General features: G+C 33.8%; 1 protein-coding gene across 6 annotated transcripts; it reads left to right on the top strand.

Annotated features, from left to right (window-relative positions):
• The first annotated feature begins 901 nt into the window (after positions 1–901).
• Positions 902–20,927, top strand: LOC116177716 (protein FAM102A). Of its 6 annotated transcripts, none has more exons than XM_031496780.1 (8): positions 902–1,035; positions 1,490–1,768; positions 13,982–14,293; positions 14,351–14,514; positions 14,726–14,945; positions 18,958–19,098; positions 19,953–20,164; positions 20,218–20,927. In XM_031496780.1, exons 2-8 carry the CDS (start codon positions 1,602–1,604, stop codon positions 20,340–20,342), a joined length of 1,341 nt encoding a protein of 446 aa, XP_031352640.1. In that variant the 5' UTR covers positions 902–1,035; positions 1,490–1,601; the 3' UTR covers positions 20,343–20,927. The 6 variants fall into 6 exon arrangements, with proteins under 6 accessions (XP_031352640.1, XP_031352641.1, XP_031352637.1 ...); XM_031496781.1 differs by lacking the exon at positions 18,958–19,098 and adding an exon at positions 15,813–15,932; XM_031496777.1 differs by lacking the exon at positions 18,958–19,098 and adding an exon at positions 15,162–15,932.
• Positions 20,928–22,500: the final 1,573 nt, after the last annotated feature.

The following is a 22,500-nucleotide window of genomic DNA, read 5'->3' as shown; positions in this document are numbered from 1 at the left end:
TGTTGCAAGGCGCCTTTCATTTCTTGTGAATTAAAAAAAAACTTAAAATGTATCGCAAAGGACCGTCTCCGCAATGTAACATAGCAAAAGTATGCAGGGATGGATTTACGAATAGACTGGTGGCGGTCAATTGATCACGATTGACGAGTATACATATCCTTTCTACTTCAAATAAGGTTCAACCGGAAGTCGTATAAAAGGTAACGGGTCTCTATGTACCGAGTTATGTACAAATTTTCCGAAATCAGTTCGCATATAATGAGCAAAATCGTCACCCATACGATACAATAGGTACAATACAATACGTGAACCACACAAACCAGTTTTGACTACGATCAACATAAAATGGGTAAATAATTAAAGTACAGCCATGTTGTTTGTACGATAGTTCAGATTATTTATTACATTTTGTTGAAATTTGGGAAATACCATCTGCGACCTCTAAATCCCTTAAAATAATAATTAATGAAACGTGGTTCTGGGCGTAATCCCGATGTGATGTCACTTATCCCAACTTCATAATTAGACTAAAATATGAGCCCATTATGAAATTAAAATGTTTAATTTTGGCATATAGATTGACGTTTGAAGATAAAATTCCTATACATATTTGTTTTTGTTATTACAGCAAATTATGCATCAGAACTAAAATAGATAAAATAATTACTACGTCGTCATTCTGTACTTTATAATAGGACGTATGATAATTTAATTATTGCACGTTTACACGCTTCAGCGTATTGTGTATGGAATTGAATGTATAAAATTTTAACGAAAGTTTATTATGTAACTTTGTTGTTAAACACATGTATGTTCGGAGCTAGTGTTTATTTACGGTAGTAGCTCGAGAATGTCAAATTAAAATGTTCTTTATATGACTTGACATAAATATTTCTTGCCAAGTAATTATTTTTTACACGGGTTAGTCGCATTGACTTCTTCCCATTGTACTCGTACCTATAGATTTGTTGATTGAGGAGTGCTTCAGTTTGTAAGGCACAAAAATGCAGCAATTGCATTTGAATATCCACTAAGGTATAATTACATATTTGTCATGAAAATATTTACTTAGTCTGTAGATACGGTTTATTTGTATACCTACCTATTGTGCAGTTGTGATTCAAAACTAGCTTGCATGTAAGTAAATAGTCCTTAGGAAATTCAAAGTAGGTACAGTCATTATTTTATTTTAATTTCTGATAATAAGTACGCAATCTATTTTTGTATTTAAGGCTTCAGATAAATTTTTGATTAGTTTGTTTTGTTGGAGTTACCATATGAAAGACATAAATTCCAAAGTTAATGTCTGTTAAACGAATTCTAATTTTAATACCTGCCGCACGTCAACAGACCAATTATAATTATAACAGTCATTATAATGGTGTTATTGATTTGTTATGAAATCTATACGAGGTAAGCGACCTTAGAATGTAATTTTTGAGTTGAACTGATTTATTGTTTCCTTGGCTGACTTTACTTTTTGTTGCAGGAAGATGTCGCGGATAGAAATTAGCGTGTCGTGTTATTGTAGAAAATAGAGATGGAAACTTGAAATGGTTTAAAATATTTCCATGGTGCGATGTCATAAATAAGTGGACTGTATGACCAACGGACGAGGCGCCGGAATGGCGTTCATGATCAAAAAGAAAAAATACAAATTTCAAGTGGAATTTTGTTTAGAAGAACTTTTAGAAGTGCCTTTTGTATCTGCCGTCCTTTTCGCAAAGTTACGATTGTTGGATGGTGGTTTCCAGGATCACAGTACAAGGTAAGAGAGTATTTACAAGTATTACTTTAGGACTATACACGTACTAAGTTCCCCGGTTTATTCTAGTAAAGTAATATGTCAGTGACTTAACTGTATTTTGCATTCAACTGAAAACTAGAACAATTACTTTTTAACATAAACAATTTTAAGTGCATCTATTTAATTTAATTAGTTGGTTGTATGTGTAATTAAGTTTGTTGAAATAATTTAAATTGCCCATTTCTTGTAAATAATGTATAATGAAAGTCCTCGTGAATGTGGTAGTCAAACCTATTCAGCTTTCCACTCGGTACACGTTTATTACTCAGGACTTTAATTTGCATAATATTTCAATTCGTACCTCTCGTATTTTGTGCACAGACGGGGTACGTGAGGCTGAGAACAAATGCGTTGTTAATAAATTAGGACAAATTTTGTGAAATTTTCGTAGCTAAACTAACTAAATGCCTGTCTCCGAGAAAATAATCACAAATTATAAACATACTTTTCTAGTAATTTGGGGAAATAACTTTTCTCGAAACTTCACTTCGTTTTGTGCCTGGTTTTGTATGACCTGCATAGGCGACGCTTTAGCGTTGATAGTACAACATAGGTGTCTTACTTTCGACACCACGGATGATATTCAAAAAAAGATTCAATTAATTCAAAACAAGAATATTTAACTAAGATTCAAAAAGATTTTTTATTGTTTTTGAATCAATATTGAATTTTTTAGTGGTATATTTTTGAAAAGAGATTAAACTATACAGGGTGTTCTATTTTTTAAAAAATGATGTTAGGCCCAATAACTTTTTTATCCGACCCTGTATACATGTTTTGAAAACCGCAGATTATTCAACAATCGGAACTGTTGTAATAAATATTTTCTGTATCTCTTTTAACTAAGAAAAGAGTCTTTCTGAATTTTTTTTATTTTCTCCGAATCTCATTAATTTTACCATTTTAAGTTTGACCCAAAAAGAGCACATGACCCCGATATTAGTTTTTTGATGCCACTAACTATTGCGGAGATAGGTACCCTATAACAGTATCGAAAATGGTAAAACGTTCTTAAAAGCTGATTAATATTCTTGTAATGCTTCCAAACCTTAGAAATTCCTGTTTCCTAGATACTTCCTACGTTATGTCTTCGAAAATCTTCTAGAAGTATAACTGCAAATAATTTTAGAAAGAATATCTCTTTTGAAGAAACTTATCAGGAATTTTAGAAATCTTATTATTAAAATTTTTGAAATCACGTGTTTTTTAAAAATCTTCCGGAACACAAGAAACAGAAACATCTTGTGACTCACGGCATATGCGAAACATCTCATTTTTTATTAAAGCGCTATTTCAGTCGAAATATATTTATGCCTTCTTTTCAAAATAGTTATTTTATTGGATTGGATTGGATATTTGGGTTGGGTTGCGTAAAATTTCTTATGTACCGCTTCATACGACTAATAATCGCGAGTCTGTTGATCCGTGAAATTCAGGTGCGTTTGGAAATTGGAGGAGCGTGGATTGCACGAAGATACAAGCGAGTCGTCAACGTTGCGTTGGTTCCGTTTTGAAGAGCAGCGGCAACGTAAATAGCTAAGAATGGCCTTTCGCGGTTGGTAGAAAATAGAGGCGCGTCATGAATGTTGCAGTGGTTCCGTTTCAAAACTCGCATCGCAATATAGACAAAGAAAAGGCGAGAGAAATAACTAAAATTAGAGCCAAGTTACTGAAAAAGAAGTATAGAGATGCAAACTAGTCGTCCCAGCGTATCTTTCTCTGCCAACATTTTAAATCGCGGAATCAGCGATATTAGTAAAAAGTTATCGTAAGCGCAACGACAGCTTAAGTGTGGGGACTGCGTAAACAATTCATTCACGTGCGCGAAATTTCAATTCTGAAGAAGGTTAAGCGCCGTTATATCATCATCATGTCGAGCGAAACGAAGAAATTGATCGTTAAACAGAATTACTTCCGAGTTTATGAAGCGGAATTAACATTTTTAATCGCGCTAGTTGTTCGAAGGGTATCCGTTTTCGTATTGGGAAATATTCATACAAGAACTTCAATTACGGTCAATTAAATTCTTTGGTGACTGTAAGAACAATAAAGTGAGTAGACTTTTGCGAAATTAAAAGCATGAAATATTATCGACAGTAAAATCGCGTCAAGTTATCCGAAACAGTGCGCGTATTTTTATAAATTTTGATCGACATCACTAAAACTACATAATCTGGGACGAACTATATATCCAGGGGTCAACAAATATTGGGTTTTTCTATTTCCTGTAAAGAACGAAGCTACACATACCAACGACCGCTGCTCTTATCCTAGGGGAATTTTTAACTACAAACCAATCTTTGGAGATCAACGCCAGTACCGAATAATACGGATGAAAACTGGTATTGTAAATTTTTTTTGACTTTGCCAGAAAAGAATTTCAACTAGCAAATTAAGTTTACAATTTTTAGAGCATTTTTTAATTTTGTCCGTCTTTCTCGACCCACTTCTGCAGTTTTGAACTACGTTTGTGGGAATTTTTTGCAAGTAGCCTGAAGGCCTTGAAGGTGTCTTAAGCCCCCCCCCCTCGCCCCCAATGAATTATTTCTTGAGATGTTTTTGAAAGTAAAACGTGCATAACTTTTACATGCGACAACCAATTCATCTCAGATTTTGCATACGCATGCCTTTAGTGGGGCCAAACACAACGTTCTACTCTTCATGGTATTATAATAAAAGGTCTCAATACCGCCTTCTTTCTAACTCCATATCAAAAGATGGGATTTGGGGGTTGGAACTGGTTTTATCCTTCATGGTACTCTAATGACAGCTCTCAACGAAAGGAATTAAGGTCGTAGAAGGTACTCGATAAGGGCGGTTGGAAGGTCTACTGGAATATCTACTGGCAATGTGAAAACTTTAGTGTGAATATCTCGAAAATGGAGTGTCGGAGGAGGCTTTATTCTTCTTGGATTATATAGCGCACAGAAGCAACTATGCAACTCAAAGCAAAACATCAAAACTCGGTATCTCGGAAAATCAGTTATAATTTTTAAATAATATTAAACAAATGTACAAAATAGCCTGCCTGACAATAACACAGAATATAAGGAGTAGCCCATGGATGCAAAACAAATTCCTAACATTTATATTCTCTAACTGTGATCTCTCAAAAATAGTCCGTCGCTCTGGTAGCCTGCACACTTTACAAATTAACCTATCCAACGAGGTTCCCATTCGAAACGTGCTTTTCTATTAGTTGGCTGCTTTTCCCGTATTTCATTAGTTTTATCTGATCTTTTTGTGTAAATCTCTTCTGGAGCGAGTTTGAAAATGTGGAGGAATTTGAGTAGAGAAGCTTCTAGCTTCATAATGTGCTAAAATCAAAGTTTATAAGGTGGAATTTCTCAACGTTATTCGAAGGTGATATAGTTTGAACATTGTTGAACACGTTATTCCAGGAATTATGAAAATGCTGTCTGCTCTTGCAAATTTAACGTAAAGTAAAACACATAAATTGCCACAACTTTCTCTACCCACACTTTTCTTACGACGTTATTCGCTCTTACATACACCAATTTATAAATTGGTTATTATTTTTATGGCCACCCATAATATATTAGATAGGTATATTTTACGAGTATTTACTTTGAATTTTGCAAGTATAAGCAATTGCTTACTTTTATTCATACGGGCCAATGAATCGGAATTCCTTCATCCAGCTGGAAATTGATCTTGTATCTTCAGTCGTATGGGACCCTTTAATTGCATATCATTCCGTCCACTCATTTAAAATGAGAAAATCGGATATAAAATGAAAGGTCATTATTTCTTTTGTAATTCACAATGAAGGATGTGAAGTTGACACGCCATGCAATGAATTTCATTTCGATTTAAATAAATGTTGAAATAGTCCTACAAGTTTGAACTGTGACTTTTCGCATGGACGCATAATTAGTCGAGGTTTGCATGATCGTTTTTTACTCGTCTAATGAGGCGATGAATTATGAAATTAGAGAAAAGGGGAGTTTTACGCCAATGTGTCATTTATTTGCGTGGTGGTGGAGAAATAACTTGGGGAAATCCTGATACCAGATTACAAACGCATAGGGATTGCCAAAAGAAAGAAGCATTTAATTTGATGTATTATGTTTTAATTTGGTTTCCCGGAATCGTTACGCCTCGTGTAGCTCATTGTGTGCTAATTTATAAAATACTTTTTATTGATTTCATTTTTCGGATGAGTCACACACTATCTCCTTTAGTTTCTTGTTGCTGATTATCCTCATTTACGTCTTTCTACAGTACCACATAATACGTGCCATTTTCTTTTACTTTCATCTTTAGAATGTTGATTATAATAACTGTGATGTACTTACTTTCCGTTTAATTACAAAACTAGCTGGTTTAATTACTTATTTTGTTTCTTTGTTGTCGGTCCATTTAAATCCATTTAAAGTTTTTCCTTTTCGTAGTTGTGTCCATAACTTTCCCTTTTTAGTTTATACATGTTAATTTTGTACGATTTTTTATTCGTTTGCTGTCACCTGTTATTATCTTTATAACTTTAATTTGTATCAGATAATAACCGCTTCCAATTTCTGATTGCTCTTATCATTTACGTGTTTGATGATTATTTTCAAGCTCCTGGCATAGCCTGATACTTACACTTTTTCCAGAGACATGGTGTCTCTGACTTTTTCTCATGTTTCCATTTTTATTTGTCATGGCCCTAGTTTTTCTCTATACCCTCGCTAATTACTCACTTCAACTTAGGTAATAATACGAGGGTGTTTTTTAAAATTTTTTTTAACCTAAATATGAAGGAAACGGTACAAAACTTCTAAAAATTTATTTCCTTACGTATCTACACAAATATATTTAGTACAGCATTTCATTTAAAAAAATAATTTGTTTGCGCTTACTACACTGTTTATGGGTAATCGTATTGAGACAAACTTATGCGACCCATGGGGAAATTTTTGATATGCGGTAATTCTGTGAACCCTGCAGTCGTGGTATAATAGCTCAGTTTTTGTTCGCCATGAATCCAGTCTTTCTTCAATAAACCTCATCTTTAATTGTGGTTCCTTTTTCCATGTATTCAATACAACACGCCTTCACAGTCCGGAAAAATGCTCGACATTAATTCTCCGGACAGAGACTCGTTTTTTTTTTGGCGGTGGAGAACATTGATTCCTGTTGTGTAGGATCCCATAGAAGGAGAGCTAATGGCACATTTTCTAAAACAGTTTTATTATTGTTGATATTTGGATATAAGATAGTTATCTATATGCTAATAAAATAAGTAATAACATATCCGAGCGTCTGGAAGCAATTTCGCGGATGGGCGGCGTTGGTGAGTGGTCGAAGATTTTGGAAATTTAAACAGTTTTATTATTAATGAACCTTGCTTTATTTTATTTATATGAATGTACGGAAATGATAAACAATTATGCAAAACGATTTTTGCGGTATATACACTATACAGGGTGATTCAAATTAGAGGGCCACCATGGAGATTTCGGGAACTGTAAGTGATAGGTAGGTAGTTTAACTTTGGCAAAGTTGCGTATTTTGATGCTTAACAAATTGCAGTTTTGAAACTTAAAAAATTTTGGCTACTTTTGGAGATATTCGGAGAAAACTAAATTTTGCAAAATCATTTTTATTTTTTACTGAAGTTATTTAAAAAGATACTTCGAAATAATTGATACATTATTATGGCCACTTTTGTCCCTCTACAAGATGTTACTTTTAAAATTTAAGTTTGACGTTTCGTCTTCAGTCAACCATCATCATCTTTGTTTTTTCTTATGCACGTAATTTTTACTTTTTGTGTCATTTGATGGAGAATTTTTTTCTGATTTCAAAAATGTAAACATCACTATATTTCAATCATAAATAGCGCTATTAATTCGTAAAAACCCAAGAAACTACTTACGTACACTATGTAAGACAAAAAAGAAAATATTTTTATAATTTAAAAAATTTGTGATGTTTATATTTTTGAACTCTCTTTTGAATTCTCTATCAAATGACCCAAAAAGTAAAAATTACTTCCATAAGAAAAAACCAAGTTGATGATGATCAACCGGAGACGAAACGTCGAGTTTAACTACTACTACTAATCTGTAATAAGATATGGGGTGCTCATTAAAAAAAGTAAGTAAAAAAGTTGATATCCCACTGGTGATCAGAAATAGTTAGAAACATGGCGCACAATTTCGCTGCCGAGATTTTTTTCGTTATTTTTGGTAAAGGAAATATTATCGGAAAGATCTACTCCTAGCAAATATATTGTTGTTATATGCTTTATGTACATGAACAATGAACATTGTTATTGGGGTAACCTGTTATGTTCATAAACGCCTTTAACATTTATCTAATTAAAAAATGCGCGAGAAAGTTTTTTTGATCTCTTAACATTTTTTATCCAATACAAAACATGCATTTTTTTAAATGTTACTGTATATTTTTGCATTTTTTGAATTCAGGTTGTTTTTCTACATTTCATTTTGTATGGAGTATAACAAAATTAATCACGAAAAAAGTCTAAAAAGGCCGTAGGTCTGTGTAGTAAAAATTAAGCGAGTGTACAGTCTGCCGGGACACCCTTCGTTTTAGAAAGCTATGAAAAAAAATGACAATAATAATTTGTTATAGGACACCATTAAAAAGTAACATGGTTAAATGTAGAAACATCCTGAATTCAAAAAATGTAAGAAAAGTATAATAGTGCTGTAATGAATAAAAAATGATGGAGTTCAAAATGGCATTAAATAAAAATCTTGTTTTCGAACATTCTTTTTAATGAAATAAATATCTAATAAGGAAATTTCCATATTCTTGCCATACTGTGCAAATTGTTAAATACATACGACGATGGTCAAATTAGGGAAAAGTTGTGGAATTAAGTAAACACTTATTATCATGGTATAATACTTATTATCATGCGCTAAGAAAACCAGAAAATTCCTATTACTTTCGAAGATATACCAGAAAAACCGAAACTTGCCGATTTCGTTCAAATTTTTGTCTGATGATATTTGAACAGATACAGAAAAATTTAAAAAAACCTCGAAAAAAACAGACTTTGTCATTGCCACTACTTGAGCCCTACAAGACAGCTTTGAGAGATTTTCGTTTTGGAGAAATCATCACCTTATTTTTTTTATATGGCCCGTAAAAAACGTACATATACAGTATGTATGAGTAGCATTTTCTATTACGGTACACAAAAAAACAAACGTTGGAAACTGTTGGTTTCAGCAGGATGGTGCATCCGCGCACAACGCCTTAATCGTGCGAGATGGGACAAATTTCCGGAAAAATGGAAAATACGAACTTTCTTTACAGCATGATAATAACTGTCTAATTGCCCAACGTTTCTCTATTTTGACCGTCTATGGTGTCCGAAATGGATCTCCATGACAGACATCCTTATCTTGGACACAGTGTATGTAGGCAGGCATTGCTTAGTATTTCATTGTAATGGATTCATATCCCATATAACAACATAAAAATTTAATTAATAGGTACATGATTCTCAGTATAATTAGGCTAATTAAGCAAAGATAGGTACTAATGTGTTTACGCATTTATCGCATTGTATTTAAATGACCTATTAGCCCCAAATGTGTGATTACGAAATTTTTTGTTATTATTGTCATGCCCGTTTGCTTCAAGGATTACTAACGTAATGTACCAATCTACTCAGAATATGTGGAATATCATACCAATTAGTTCACAGTTGTGTGAATTGAATATCTAAATTGGTGATGGCGCATGTTTCATAACACTATTAAGTTCCATTTATATGTAAATATTGCTATTATATTTACAAATCGAATTGATTGATTGCTGTTTTGTTTTTACGTAGCATACGTGTGTTTGCAAGGTTTTTGATATGTCTACTGGACATAGCTTCAGTAACTTAATTCTGAGAGAACCTTGAAGATTTTTAGTGCGGCTATGGCGAATGCTGTTCAACAAAGACGCATCTGGTCCAGAGCAGTTTTACACAAGGCAAGATGTCCTACATTCGCCCTCTACACTTCTAGGTTTATACAAAAGCACTAAGATACGAAACCGACATTTTGGGGTTAAAAAGTTTGCAAAATCGAAATCTCAGACACAGTGTATTTGTTATTATTGCACGTATTATTTGTGTCTGTTTACTTTTGTGACATTCCAATACTACTATTATGTATAGTGACATGTATAATAAAATGATTAATTAATTGATGGAGTGCGGGGGTGAATACTTTGTCTAAATTAGATATTACAATCGGTGGTTGGTTTTGAAGCGAACATCGCATATATACCTCACTTTACTTTCATTCATGTAGGTGCATTTTTTTTACAAATGAAATCGCAAATTTACTGGAAAACGAATACGACATAAAGTACCTACATATATCAGGGAGGTACTTGTTAAATTCATGGTATAGGTAAGAAGAGCAAAAGCGAGCACGAATTTCCTATAATATTTCAATTGCCCACTTTTTGACGAAATCCTGAAAATGAAATGTGTGTAGTGAATTGTTTTCCCAGTACATACTCGTTATTAAATAAGTAATGCATTTTGGTCGCTGTAATTAACGTATAGTCGCATACGTTGAAATTGGCAACTTTCCAAGCCCAAGGAAAGTTTGTTTATTACAAATGAAGTTTAGTTAATTCATGATTGTCATGAGCCGCATTTTTTTCAACGGGTGATGTTCACATAAATAACGCAATAAAAACCGTCCTCATTCTTTCAACATGCCATATATGTGACTGGGGTGTTCTAATTACGTTACTACGACATACATCTTGTTTTTTTCCGAATTCGTCGCCTCTCGGCCATTAATAAACCATTAGGTACAATTGTTTGCGAATGATGGATGCTTACTTTTTGCCATTATCTAACAACGGAAGCATTAAAATGAGAATCAAATATCATTTCCTGCACTGGTATCCTTTCGAACAACCCGCCTCCTCGTCCTCTTGTTGCAGGATTAATATCCTGCACTTATCTTGATTGTACACGTCTAATTCATTCAAATTTAGGATTGTGTTGCTTTTAGCAATAATTTTTACATTAATAAAGTTAAACACGTGCGACGAGTACCCGGAAGTAGAAATTCAAATAAGTACCTACAGCATTGTAATTTTTTCGGTGATAATTGTGTTAATTATTCTCGTTAATTTTCGATATATTATTATTGTTGAGTAATCTCATTTAAAAAGCAATGCGGAGCATGAAAAAACAAGGTCGTTCAAGGTAACAAGTAAAATGTTAAAGTGTGCGGTAAATTACATAAAATGCCCCTAAGACGTGTGATTTCTTAATATCAAAGTAATATAACCTGACTTATAGCGTACAGTAATTGAAGCATAGTCGTTACTCAATTTTTTACGAAAATATAATTTTTTAAAGATTGGAGTTTATGTAACACATGTTTAAATTTTTTTACACAATACTACTAGTCATCAAGTCGTTAGAATAGAAGGGAGATAATTTTCCATATTTCCATATGGTGTGGCCTAAATGTGGAAGACAAAAAAAAGCTGTCTAAAAGAGCAGACTATATCAATATGTCAGTTGCGGAATTGGACAATGGGGTCTGATTTTATTTTAATTTATGATTTCAGGAAAACAGTCGTTTAATCATATCAGCAGTTTACTTTTTTCGCAAACGCTCATTTGAACAATGATAATTATTTTATAAAGGTTAGAATTGCCGCTATTTTGTATGCAATCTGTTGGAACGGGGACAAAAACAGACAGAAACTTCTAAACAGAATACAACATGCTCGGAAGACTTTACATCTAGTGTCAGTTTCATGCTTTAAAGAGGACTGAAATTTTACTTCTGTCAGATATTCATGACTCAACACGAGGACATAGATAGCATAGCATCGACTTCGGCGCTTCGCCTCGTTACCTGAAGTTACTTGAAGGTTTCTTTGGATTTTTTACAAAGGTAAAATTGCACGAAACATTATTTTTGTGAAGTATTTAAATATTTCTGCCATCATTTGATTCAACATGAGGGCATAGCTTCACCTTCAGCAACTGCGCCGCCTCACCTCGCTACCTCAAAAACTTTTGAGGGTTTCTTTTACTTTCTTTTTGATAAACAGATTTAAGGAATTACTTTCGTGAAGTATTTAAATATTGGTGACATCTCGCGCGCTTATCTCTCACACGCTCGCACTCGCTGGGATTTACTATACCTAAATTTTTTAACTTCTAAGACGTCTGCCACTATTAAAGCTACACTTAATATCGTCTGCCAGGATATATTTTAAAGTAGTGACAAAAAGAGGAATTTCTTATGTATAATTTTTATACGGTCCTCATGGTTTAGTTCAGGGGTGTTTTTCCCTGCATTGAATGGCGTCTTTCGCTACCAACGCTGCACTTGAAATCGTCTGCCATAGCATATTTGAAAACTATGGAAAAAATGTGATTTCTTGATACAAATCTTTTCCGTGACCCTTATAGTTTGGTAATTTAGTTGATCACCTAAAGAAGTCACCTATTCAGCGCCGCCCCAAGTTAATGCTGCCACTTACGACTGGCAGACAAGTGATTTTATTATTAGTTTTCAACGTACTTTCAGCCTATATTGTCGAATTTTTTGTCGCTTATGGTTTAGTTACTATGTACGCTTCCTCCCGGTCTAAAATATTCACTTCAAAAATATTGAATGAATTCCATGTAATTATATAAGAATCAATGTAAAATAAACCACGACTTAAAATTACAAGAATTCCATGTATTCCAAAAGGTTGTACACCAGAATTTCACAGTGGTTTGCCTCTCGGGACTCGGGAGCACTTAAAATAACTAATTTGAGTTTTGGGTAGGTAAATGTGACCTAATAGGACAATATTCCTTTAGGAAAATGAGGTACAAACTAGAGCTGTTTGAAGATGTAGAACTAGGTGTAGAACATTTGGAAAAAAACTGCAATGAAAGGAGTAATTATATCAGTGAATTCATGCTTTTTGGTTAAACAGGGTGTTATATATAAGTATGTAAACAAATTGGGTGGTAGAGGGGATCAAAACAAGCACTTTTTCCAAATAAACCGCGACTCCAACGTGCCTCGATTGGGAGCCACCCTAAGAAAAGGTTTCATCTCAACTTTTTTTCTCGCCAATCATAAAGGCTTACAAAGACCGGTGGCACGCCTTTGAATAAGTTTTTGGGTATGCATTTTCCGATTTTGCAACATTTTTTTTCAAAATGTCTTCCACGAAAGGGCGCATCCCTAAATGGAGATGCAAAAAAATCCCAATTTCGACGAAATTTTATACCTAGGGGTTTTTGAACATGAAAATCACGAATCTGAAATTAGTGTTGAAAAATTCGAGAAAAAAATTCTGCTGCAAAATTCTTGGCCGAACAACGAAAATGTAGAGAATTTGACGAAATTTGTTGTGTACATACGTGTTGAGTTAAGGACCAAAATTATCGAACAGTTTTTTTAAACCACTTTTCAAATAAAGGTGATACTCCTTTCAAAGTTGATCCTTCGGGTTAGAAAATGACCCCCGCGTACTCGTGTCGTGACTCATCTAATTTCGCATGTTAGCTGAAAGTTTTGCAAATAACAAAAATTTCACAATTTAAGTCGATAGGTATTGTGATACTTGTTTATTGTAATGGAAGTCTATTTAAATAACATTTCCCACCACGCGCAGCCACGAACAATTTACATCTTCTGGGAATTGAATTTGTAGATTTCAACATCGACATATCGAATTTTTTTATATCATTTAATCATAATATCGCCATCGCCACTTTTTTGAGGGTCCAAAACAAGAGAGGGATAATAAATAAATAAATAAACGAAACGCGCTGGACTATTTGTGAGCACTAAAGTCTTGTATGTAGAAACCTGCGTTTTTTTAAATAGGTAGGGTGCTAAGATATTTCAAAGAAATTTTAACGCTTACATATACATGGTATACATATAGGTATAAGTACATATATATAGAGCCATATTAAATACTACTTTTGTACTTTTGAAGTTTACGCTTGATAAAACGCTTTAACAAATCGCGCGAGTGTTAATCACGACACTATTTTGCCTTTTGTAAAATCCCACCTAAGTTGTCTCCGTAATAGAAATCCTCTGTAGTACCACTTTCCCAGCAACTGGTATCTGTACTAGCCGAGGTACTAGCTATTCACACATACATAAATACTAGAGTTGAATATTTTCTCCTTTTCAGAATTGAAGTTGCGGAGCATGCAGTTAAGTGGGGATCTCGATTCTCGTTTTCGTGCAAAATGTTAGCCAACGCATCGACAGGCATACTTGAACCTTGCATATTGAGAATATCGGTTCGAAAGGAGTGTAAAGGAGGTCGATCTTTTACAAAATTAGGATTTGTAGACCTTAATTTAGCAGAATTCGCCGGCGCGGGCGAAACCTCTCGGAAAGCTTTGTTGGAGGGGTATGATAATCGGCGGCGCCAAGACAATAGCATGCTAAGATTTTCGATAAAAATGAACATGCTGTCTGGGGATATATTATTTAAAGTGTAAGTAAATATTAACCATACTTTCGACCCAGACTGTTATTCATCAATTGTTTGTAGACCTTCACCTTCATTGAAACACAAACCAGTAGCTACTGAAGATTCCAGTACAGACTCAAGACCTTTAGATGATTATTCTTCAGGTTCTTTAGCCGGATCAATTGCAAGCGCAAGTTCAGGTTTTGGCAGTTTACCGAAAAAGAGGCCGGCACTACTAACATCAGGTAATGTGTCAAAACTACTACCAAGTTAATGGTCTTTCTGTCTTGTATCGTTAGTATTATAACAACATACAAAATTGCTATTCATTTTGCAGCCAGGCATACTGAAATTAGCTAACCAACAAAAATAAAAGTACAGAAACTTTTTGCATCGCTACATTTACTTGCCTACAAAAGAAAGTTTCGTAAATATTTAACGTACGCATTTTTACAGAATTGATAGTTGGGCAAACTCAAAATGATCACATACCTGTGGTAATAGCGCTTGACAACAATGAAGGTAGTTTAAATCCCCCAGAAATAGAAGATCCAATATGTGAGCAGGGTCATTCACGTAACTCATCAAACACTAGCCAAATGTCTAAAGCCTCTGGATATAGCAGCATTCATTCGCATAGCCGACAATCAAGCTCCGGTGACTCCGGACATATCAGGTATTTTATAAAATATCTTATAACTCATGTATTCTATAATTTCATATCCTTTTTATTTCAATGTTTTGTCGAAATTCAATTTTTTAATGCTATTATTGTAGCAGTTTGGCATTAAATACTTTTTTGTTTTAAATTCAACTTTTGCTGCTCTAAACTATGAGGCAGGATAATGCATTATTATTGTTGCATGCAAATTTAATTTTTGTTTATATATAGGAACCCGCACAAGACTAGGTGGTTTTTCAACCCTTCTTCCAAACCCTTTACTCAAGCTACCAGAAAATATTCTACTAATAGGTCTAATGACATTTTTAGCACACCTAAAGGTACTAACGTCCCCCCTACATTGAATGCTCAAGCTAATCACTCCACTCCTTATTTCACACCAAAAGGCTTTAAAACACAATCTAGCAATGTAAGTTCTTCAAGTGCAGAAGAATATAAAACACCTGAAGTAACAGTAACAGATGACACCTTTCCATTACATTTTAACGAAAATAAACCAAAATCGTGTACTTGTAATTTAAACGGATGTGATAAAAATACTATCACTCTTGATACGACCGATCAAATTGAACATTTGAAACAACTGTATAGTAGCCGTTACAGTTTATATGAATCCGAATTAGACATCCTTCCTTCCGCTGGAGTTTTAAGATCCAAAAGTGATTTTGAAATTCTCCACAACAAAAGCCCTCCATCCTCCTCAAAAGGTTTGTTTCAAGGCTTTGACAAATCCAATGTTCTCTTTTCATTTCTTACCCCTTCGCCCATACGTAAGAAAATACAGTATCAAAAAGTTGGTGCAACATCTTCCTCCCCATCCAAATATAGTACTACCACAAGTAATCAGAGTAAATTACCTAGCCCTCGTCATAACTATTACCAACGTAGTTTACCTGGAACTCGAAACGGTTCTCCCACTTTAGGCAAGTCAAGATTAGGTGTACCGGAAGAGCAACATTCAAATGTTGTACGCTTGAACAGGTAAGTGTTTTAAAAAACACATTTTTGATTATCACGTTTCGGCTTTGGGTTTTGTTTATTTTAGCATTTAAGTATAACATCCTTTACGCTTAAATTGCTCTTAACATTTCAGTTTTTTTTAAACACCTTTAATTGCTTAAATTAAAATTAATTAGAACGCTCACAGATTTTCAGAGCTGGCATTGGGCTACAGTATCGTACGTATGCCTCAATATTCCTTTTGCCAATCCTTACAAGTTGTTACTAATATGTGAATAGCTTTAACATTCCAAGAATGATTTCATAAATGTGACAGTTCAATTTATTCAGTTGTAATTAAACAAATCCATGAATCAGTACTCCTGGATAAGTTTATACAGATCTAATAAAAGATTATTAGAGATTATTACCATGTAATTTCAATTTGTATGTTGATATTTCTAGACACAGATCTAACTACCAAATACTCCTACAGAAATATTACACCTTACTCCAACAGAGATCTCATTAAAAATAAAATTTGTGCAAATCTATAATAGAAGATAGTGAAATGTTCATATAGGATGAACAACATCTTATCTAAATTTCTTGTGAATTTTTTTTAAGTAAATACTGTAAATGTAATTTTTTAAACACAAATTTTTAATAGAACGATTAAAGTAAATTCAGAAGTCGTAGAGAAAGTGCACCTGTTAAATTAAAGTCTTTAGAACACATAATTTATCTTTTTGGGATCTTGTTAAAACTACCTTATATGGGTTCTGGATTTCTGATTTAGAGGGTACACGGGTGCTCAGACATAGTTAGGTCAAGAGGGGTTCCATCCTCTCTTCTGTGACTGGCCGGGTAGTAACGAGTATTGAGGTCGTTTACTTCTTTTTAAAAAAAAATCGCTCAAACTCCTGCACATGCATCATTATTAGACTGGGAAGGGAGATTGCCAGCCTTGATAGGAGTTGGAAGTTTCTTTTAGCTTGAATTTTAACAGTTCGTGATGTTTATTTTAAATCCGAAGTCTCGCAGAAGGCTCCGTTTTTTTAATTAATAGCTTTCAACGCGTAGAGTGGGGGAAAAGAAAGAGGGCTGTGGAATAGGTTTTCGTTTCTGCGCAATCAAGTGCATTACAACTTTGTTATTTACTAAGATCTATTAACGAACGACTACAAAGATTTCTAATAAAAGTGTAGTGTATTTGCGCATGCGCTGAACTAACTTTTCTTATTTATGAAGCGATTTTTACAAAACTTTGATATTAGGTCCATCTGATAAAAGCTATTAAATACTCTTCCAAATTTCACGTAGAAATGATCTCGGAAATTATGGAGCAGTCGCACTTGTCGGTAGGGTCAGGTTTAAAAGTGCAAACATCTCGAAAAGGGAATGTTGAAAATCTTCTTGAGATGCATTCAACAGTATCACATTCGACCTGATTGGGTCATTTATAACGGAGATATGATGCATTTTAGCTTTCCCAAAAATCTACCATGGAAGGAAACCCATCACACAACCGGTAGAGAATATAAAGTAAGTGGTTTCAAAAAGTTGAATATTAAATTATAGGACAAGATGAAACTGAACTTTTGCGGATCTATGTTTATATGAACTTTTATTAATAAAATAAGTAAAAAAATAGCTCCTTCCATAGATACATCATATTTAGGAACACCCTGTATATAAAAATATAAGTTAATCTCTTCTATCGACGGCATCTTCACATAAATTAAACAATCAATACTGCTACAGTGTATGTCAATGTTTGTTTTTAAGTGAATTGCGAGTAAAATTTTGTACATTTTTATACTTACATTCTGCAATCCAGCTTAAATTAAATTGTTCAGGAATATGATACTATAATTTTACTTAAACATTTAAAACGTAGAACTGGGCTATCAAAAAAGCTGTTTTTATAAGTATCATTTGTATCAAAATATTTAATTATTTAAATAATGATTGTCGTCAGATTTATCAAAGATGTATTGTAATGTTCCTAAGTAGATCCTATCCATTTCATCTTTCCAAACTAGATAGTATTACCATTGTTTTACTAAATTATTTTATGAAAGGACCTGAACGCTTGTGGTCGTCGAAGTATATTACACCAAAACCAGCATTATAAACCAGTAATAATATATATTTCAATAAAACAAACATGATTTGACATCTAACTTCAGAGTACCACTCCACGTGTTTAATATGGTTGCAACACCTTGTGTCACAACAAGATATAGGTACCTAACCTTGTTACAGTGAAGATCCTCCCGAGATCTATTTCAACTTAATAATAAAAATGTACCAGAAAATTATGCTTTGAAGTTGCTGCATTTAAGACAATTCACTCTGTTTGCGTTTCCCTTTTATATGAATTCATGTTTTTTCCTATTGCTACTAATGTAAGATGAAGGTAGCATTGTCTAATTTGAACTTAAAGCAATTTTTTGTACTCCAATCAATAATTTGTAAGTTGTGCAAATCTGTTCTTAAAGCTTTATTTTTTACCTTGAACACTGAATCGATGTACAATATTTTCAAAATGGCTTGCTTATTAATAAATAATAATAATTAACTCTTCTTGAAGATCTATCAAATGCTAAAACAATGAAATGGTCATCAAATTTTGAAAAAAAATCAGTTTTGAATTTGAATTTTCTTAATTTTGAAGTCCTTTACCCTTACCCTTTAGCATATGTAACCCAAATGTTTCATTATACCGAAAGTAAGTCTCTACACAGTAAAAGAATTTTCAGCGCCTCTAAATTCGCCATTATCTAATTAAAACAAGTTGTTGGGTAGTTAGCGACTTTCAGAAGTGATGCCATTTTGAAAATTGTTTCCCTAGGCTTCTCCTCAAACTCAAGTAATCAAACTTTTGGCTAAGACCTTGCACTTCTGGCACAAGTAGCGGTAATTTGGATATCCTTCCCTTCAAGATACCTCAAATTTGAAGCACCTATCTTTTTTTCTTATTTTATGGAGTATTGTATAATCTTGAACAGCAATATATTCATTAGGTGCGTAAATAAGACTGGAGGTGGATATTGATTTTCAGGGGCTTGCCTCACCGCAAACTATTAGAAGGCAGTTCCGGAGGTAAGCTGGCCCCTGTGGCCATCAGCCCTGACGAAACATCTACCACTGTGTTGTTCGATTGCTCACAAAATCAGCAAATTCGTCGTCCGAGCGTCACTACGTTAGTGTTCTTTCTAACTGTCTTATTGCATATTTATTGTGGATTGCTTGTAGTTTTGCAGAACTGCTATGCCTAGATGTTTGATTGTCTTTTGCCTTCACTAATGCTTATATTAATTTTCTATTTACTTCGTAAAGCTTAAACATAATTTTAAGGTAACTCATTAATGTAATTATCCATATTACCTTACAGGTTAATATAAGCAAAATTGTTCACGAAATAAATGTTATTCTGTTTAAGTTTGTACATGTATAGAGTGAGTGTTTATAAAATTTGATTTGACATTATTGATTTCAACTTGACTTTAGGAATAACGTGGTTTATTTAAAGAAGCAACCTAAAATTATGCAATGTGCAATTTGATTTCTTTTAAATTTATCTTTTAGAATTATTCGTCACCATTTAAGATGTCTAACACAGGATAGCACAAATAAAACCACCAAAACAAGGGCAGAAAGCAACTTGAGCTTACTGTACTTTGAAAATCAAACTTTATAAACACTCAGTTCCACACACTGCACTCAAAATGCATTGTAGCATGTCATCAATAGATGTTCTAATTCACACTATTTCATGTCTTGTAATTTTGTCTGCGTAAATAAGTTTAGATAGTATGGCTTGGGGGCTTCTAAAACCTTAATCTAGTACCTTATTATCATATTTGATATATAGATTTGTGTATATCCCTTAGGAATGCAGTTTTGTAAAGACCATAATGTAAAACCCTTTTACCCATAACCCATAGTTCGAACGACTAAATAATTTTTAGAAGCCCCTTGGCGTTTTAGGTTTATAAACCTTACTCCGCAAGTGTTCCTTTCCAATTTGATTGTTTTTCTTTATTCTGCTTTTAGAAATCCCAGTTCAAGCAGCTTGGTACTCTCAGAAACTGGTTCTTTGGATAGAGCCAAAGCAGCTTTAGAGAGGCGTAAAAAAGCTCAAGCGCAAGAAACAGATTTAAATACGGTCTCAGGCAGAGTCGAAGTTACTCGCGTTAATCCTGATCATCTTATAGCCGAACTCTTAAAAAGTACTAACCTAGAGCAGCCCGATGATTCTGCAGAAAGTGAGTATTGCTAAACACATAAGGGGAACAAAATGTTATTTGTCGTCTTCTAGCGTCGGGACTTCAATTGTTCATTGCAAAAGATGGAACTGCAGCTTTAGGAAATCATGAAGTTAAATCGCAAATGTCGACAGGTGTACAAACTTTTAAACAAGTCGTTATGGAAGATAAAAGGTAGCCCGCAAATTTGTAAGAATAGTCATCAAAAGAATGTTAATTTACAAATAGCTCTTTTTTGTTGTGCTGTATAATATGTGACTTCCATATTTTACATAAAATTGTGAAAATTTTCGATTTATACCGTTTTGAATCGTTAATTTCATTGCATTAGTAACTTCAGGTAGTTAATTTAGACTGATAGCAGTTTTTCTATTTTAACAAAAATACTTTGTGTGTAAACAATAACGAATGAAATAGTTTTGAAGCCATCCTTTAGTCTTCCAAATTGTTGATAATTGAGATTAATCAGTGAAAAATGTGAATCAAAAATATTTACAATGTCTAATTACTATACAGTATTTTTATTATAATTTTTTATTTATTAATGATTAATTGATCAAAGTTACATCTACTTTTTTGAGGGTTATTTGTTGTAGAAATTTATTTGCAGCTAACTTTTTATAAATCCAGTGTGTTGCCAACATATGTGATATATAATTTAAGGCAAGTAAACATCACCAAGAATCAAACGTGATACCGTTACGAAGTTGACAATATTATTTATTGTAAATTATTAACAATAGTATTATATTTGTATACCATTTGTGTATTTATTTGTATTACTATGTAAAACCTGACTTATTAAAATTAATTATTTTCTTTATTTCCAAGATTTGTGTTTTTATTGCCTCTATCATATTGGAATAACAAATGTTTAAATTTAGTTAGAAGGATAATGTTCTTTGAAATATAGGCATATGCGTTCATTCACTAGTTGCATTAGACCAAACCTGTGTATTCCATTGCTGTTACTACTTAAGGGTTGAGGTATAAAGATGGTGGATCCAAATTTTAGGTGAGAAATATTGAAAATTGGAACAACATACGCTGACTGCGAATGGACGTCCGTAGGATTTCCGAAGTAGACACATTCAGTTGGTCTCTGGTTATCCTATTATGATCCTTTAAACACCATCCGAGGACCAAAAGTGACCATAATTTGGCTGACGGAACAATATTGTCATCCCCTATTCCACAATATTTATTATACAAATAAACACAATAGGGCTGGTAATCCACGGTAAAGAACCCACGTTCATTTTACAGAGATGGATTCCTCCTCATTCGATTTTATTTATTTATTCCTAATTTAAACGTTACCTAACTTTTATTTCTGTTAGAAATATAAAGGAATCCTTTGGTAATTTTAAAAATACAGATTTTGTGAAGATCACCCAAAAAAATCTGCAGTAGCTCTATCTCCAACACAGATTAAATTCTTAACTTTAACAAATTCGTAGAAGCGTAATTTTTGTCACTTCTGGCATCTCTTCCGGATATAGGTAATTTGTAACTTTAAATGAAGTGAACCTTATAGAAAGGCTTCACTATGCAACAACTTACTTACTTACTACCTGCATTCTCTTATCATCGAAAGAACACGTGCGTTAATTAAATTTCCCCTAACAATAAAACTCCTTACTTCAACGACCAAATAAAACACTCAAATTTGACCGGATGTGTCTTACTTACTTCTAAATTGGAAAATTACAAAGCGATAAAATTTAAACAAGAATTACGCATTTACATAAGAAAAGAGGCTTCTGCTTCTCTGCTATGGTAAGTCCAACCTAGGGAATCTTTTTTGCAAAAAGATCTGCAGTTGAGCCGCCAGTTCGTCTCTATATTTAATCAGCAGTTCCAGTTCTACGACCTTGGAGCACTCTAATCACAAACTCACATGGCATGAACACAAATCGGTTGATTAAAAAAGAGTGCAAGAAAAGCCTTACCATCTTGAAGACTGTGGCTCATCACACATGGGGTGCAGAAACGTCCACGGTTCTGAGAATCTATAGATGCTTCACCCGATCATCTTTAGACTACATATTCGATTGCCTTGACTCGGACTCTCCCAATCTGAGGAAGTTACTTTGAATCGCCTCCACCTGGGCCACATTCGAGCTTCCCATCCCATCACATTCTAGGTCAAGATCCCTCATTCTGTCCCACCTGTCAGGCACCAGTAACAGTAGATCATATTCTCCTGGACTGTCGTGCTTTTATCACCCAAAGGCAGAACAACGGGCTAGGATCTCATTTACTGAGTTCTGGGCAACACTTCAGTCCATGGAAAGAAATTATTTTTAGTTAGGACTACTCTACTTAGTTACACC

This window comes from Photinus pyralis, unplaced genomic scaffold (assembly GCF_008802855.1).
Source record: "Photinus pyralis isolate 1611_PpyrPB1 unplaced genomic scaffold, Ppyr1.3 Ppyr1.4_LG8, whole genome shotgun sequence".
Classification (NCBI taxonomy): domain Eukaryota; kingdom Metazoa; phylum Arthropoda; class Insecta; order Coleoptera; family Lampyridae; genus Photinus; species Photinus pyralis.
This window is presented reverse-complemented; position numbering and strand designations above follow the sequence as displayed.